The sequence below is a fragment of the Rhagoletis zephyria genome, unplaced genomic scaffold (assembly GCF_001687245.7).
Source record: "Rhagoletis zephyria isolate East Lansing unplaced genomic scaffold, Rhagoletis_zephyria_1.1 Rzeph_scaffold_00787, whole genome shotgun sequence".
NCBI classification, from domain to species: Eukaryota; Metazoa; Arthropoda; class Insecta; order Diptera; family Tephritidae; genus Rhagoletis; species Rhagoletis zephyria.
The window spans coordinates 153,886-156,465 of record NW_016157871.1 but is presented as its reverse complement, the minus strand read 5'-3'; the positions used below and the strand labels follow the sequence as shown (position 1 = coordinate 156,465).

The window sequence follows — 2,580 nt, the reverse complement described above, 5'->3', positions numbered from 1 at the left end:
CTGCGGCTGCCGCCCAGTGATGTCTATTATGTTTTATAAAAAGTGCAACTGTTTTTTGCGCATAACTCTTTAATGAATTAAAAATGTTAATATCCGGTCTCTGATCATTATTATTGGCTTCAAGACGCGTCGATTGATACCCTTGAAACCCACAAAGAAATAATAATAAACCTAATAAATTAAGGTCAATTTAGTAATAATTTTTGTGAAAACTAGAAAAGGTAAATTTATAATATGTACATATATCAAATTGAAGAGAATTAAATTCTCTATGAAATGACATCAAAATCCATGAAGAGGTTTTCGAGAAATATTAATTTAAGAAAATGCTTAATTTGACTTTGACCTTTAATAATTGTTGTTGTTGTTTCCCCAAAAAAAAATATATCGTTACACTAACCTCAATGATCTCCACCGATCCCCATATGAATTTTTTTAATTTTAGAATTGTAGGTATTCTACAAGATTTATTCTTCTTTTATTTTGTTCATGTAAAGTTTTAAAAATATTGGCAACATTACAAAAAGGCGCAGAAGTGTATATAAATTTATTTATTAATTACAAAAAACAAATTAAAAAACCTATATTAAGAACCGGTGATGACATGAGTGGTGCTTACACCGCCACTATTGTTGACTTCCTTAGCTATTTCACTGAATATGTTGCATAACTCCAACTCAGATCTTGCCGTTGACTTCCGAAGATTTTCGGTACACCGTTTTGAGGCCTGAAAAGAAGCATTGGTATTAAAGTAAAAATATGTTTTTTTTATTATCCAAATATTATTAAACTAAACATTGATAAATACAGTATATGTAACGGGTGATTTTTTTGAGGTTAGGATTTTCATGCATTAGTATTTGACAGATCACGTGGGATTTCAGACATGGTGTCAAAGAGAAAGATGCTCAGTATGCTTTGACATTTCATCATGAATAGACTTACTAACGAGCAACGCTTGCAAATCATTGAATTTTATTACCAAAATCAGTGTTCGGTTCGAAATGTGTTTCGCAAACCCAATTGCTGCGAACGGCGACGAATCGACATTTCACGGTCTTCAGCAACACTCTCAGAAACAGACGCAATATTCTCTTCTGTACGCACTGTACGCATTCGTGTGGTTGGTTTAATGTCCAATAAAGTAAACTGAGTGCGAAACTTGGTCACAATCGCATTAATTGTTTGCTCACTTGGTCGATTATGTAGACCATAAATCGGACGTAAAGCGAACCGAACACTGATTTTGGTAATAAAATTCAATGATTTGCAAGCGTTGCTCGTTAGTAAGTCTATTCATGATGAAATGTCAAAGCATACTGAGCATCTTTCTCTTTGAAACCATGTCTGAAATCCCACGTGATCTGTCAAATACTAATGCATGAAAATCCTAACCTCAAAAAAATCACCCGTTATGTACTAAAGGTCTGTATTGGAAGACATTTCGCTTCACATTGAAGTTTTCTAGCGAATACACTTCCTTCTCTCCTCTCACTGAGAATGCGGATAGTGAAGAGAAGTATAGTCGCTAAGCGTCGAGTAACTAAGTAAAGTAATCGACAAAAATATGTTCCAAAAAAGAGAGGAACATAAAAGGAGTACTACGTTTTGAAACTTCAGCAAGTAAAAGGTTCCTTCATGTGAAGTTTTCAAGTATTTTAGGAAGTTTTCGTTTGAGAGGATAATTGAGATATAATAAATATGATATGTCTCATGCACATAAAATATATTTACGTTTAATTCTATACGTTTTATATATATATACATATTTACATAGGTGTAAGTGCGTACATTACATATGTTTATGTATATACCTACAGACATTGATACATACGTTTCTTTAAGGTATTTTTATGTCATCGCTCCATATCTACCCACATATGAATACACACATGTATGTATGTTCTTGTTTGTGTTTTTTCTGCTTTTAATGTTCCTTCTTATATATATATTCTTATATTGCTGTAACAGACAAAAATAAACAACGCGCCCCTGATGATGCTAATAAGTTCAGCGAGACGTTAGGCTGTAATAGTGGAATAAACTTGTTTTATTTGCACTAGAGATAATTAGATCGGACTAGCCTATCAAGGAATTTTATTAAAAATATATTATACATTAGCATGGGCCGAAAATCCGCTTTTTTAGAATTCTGATTGGAGGATGGTTCCGTGCGCAGAAGTTGAAAACTGACTGCCATTCACCTGGGAGTGGCCTGAAGCGATTCTTGTGCGTACAGTCCAAATCGCAGCTCACAACGTTTGGCTATTTATATCCACGTATCCTCTGGGTAGCAACCAAACACCCGTTTGGGAGCGAGCTAAAGTGAGAAGGCGTAAAACTTCGCGTGCGCTGGGTTTGGGTCCCGCCACGTTAAAACCCCGCCCAATGAAAAATTCCAACAAGCCTCGGATGAGACCCCCTTTTTCTGATGACGACCACGGCAAACGTATAAAGGACTATGATTTAAGGGTATGCACCTGGAATATCCGGACCCTTAATGGGGAAGGTGCCTCTGCCCGGCTGGTTGATGTCCTCGGGAAGACAAAGGCTGACATCACCGCCATCCAAGAAATGCGA

The 2,580-nt window shown here is 35.8% G+C and overlaps 1 protein-coding gene across 1 annotated transcript in view; it reads right to left on the bottom strand.

Moving 5' to 3' along the window:
- Nucleotides 1-532: 532 nt before the first annotated feature.
- Nucleotides 533-2,580, bottom strand: part of Acadvl (Acyl-CoA dehydrogenase very long chain) — a gene marked incomplete at its 5' end in the record, with an annotated part of 48,556 nt that continues 46,508 nt past the window's right edge. The window contains one exon of the mRNA XM_017614176.1: nt 533-727. Coding sequence (XP_017469665.1) covers nt 587-727 — 141 coding nt within the window. The remainder of the gene's footprint in view (nt 728-2,580) is intronic.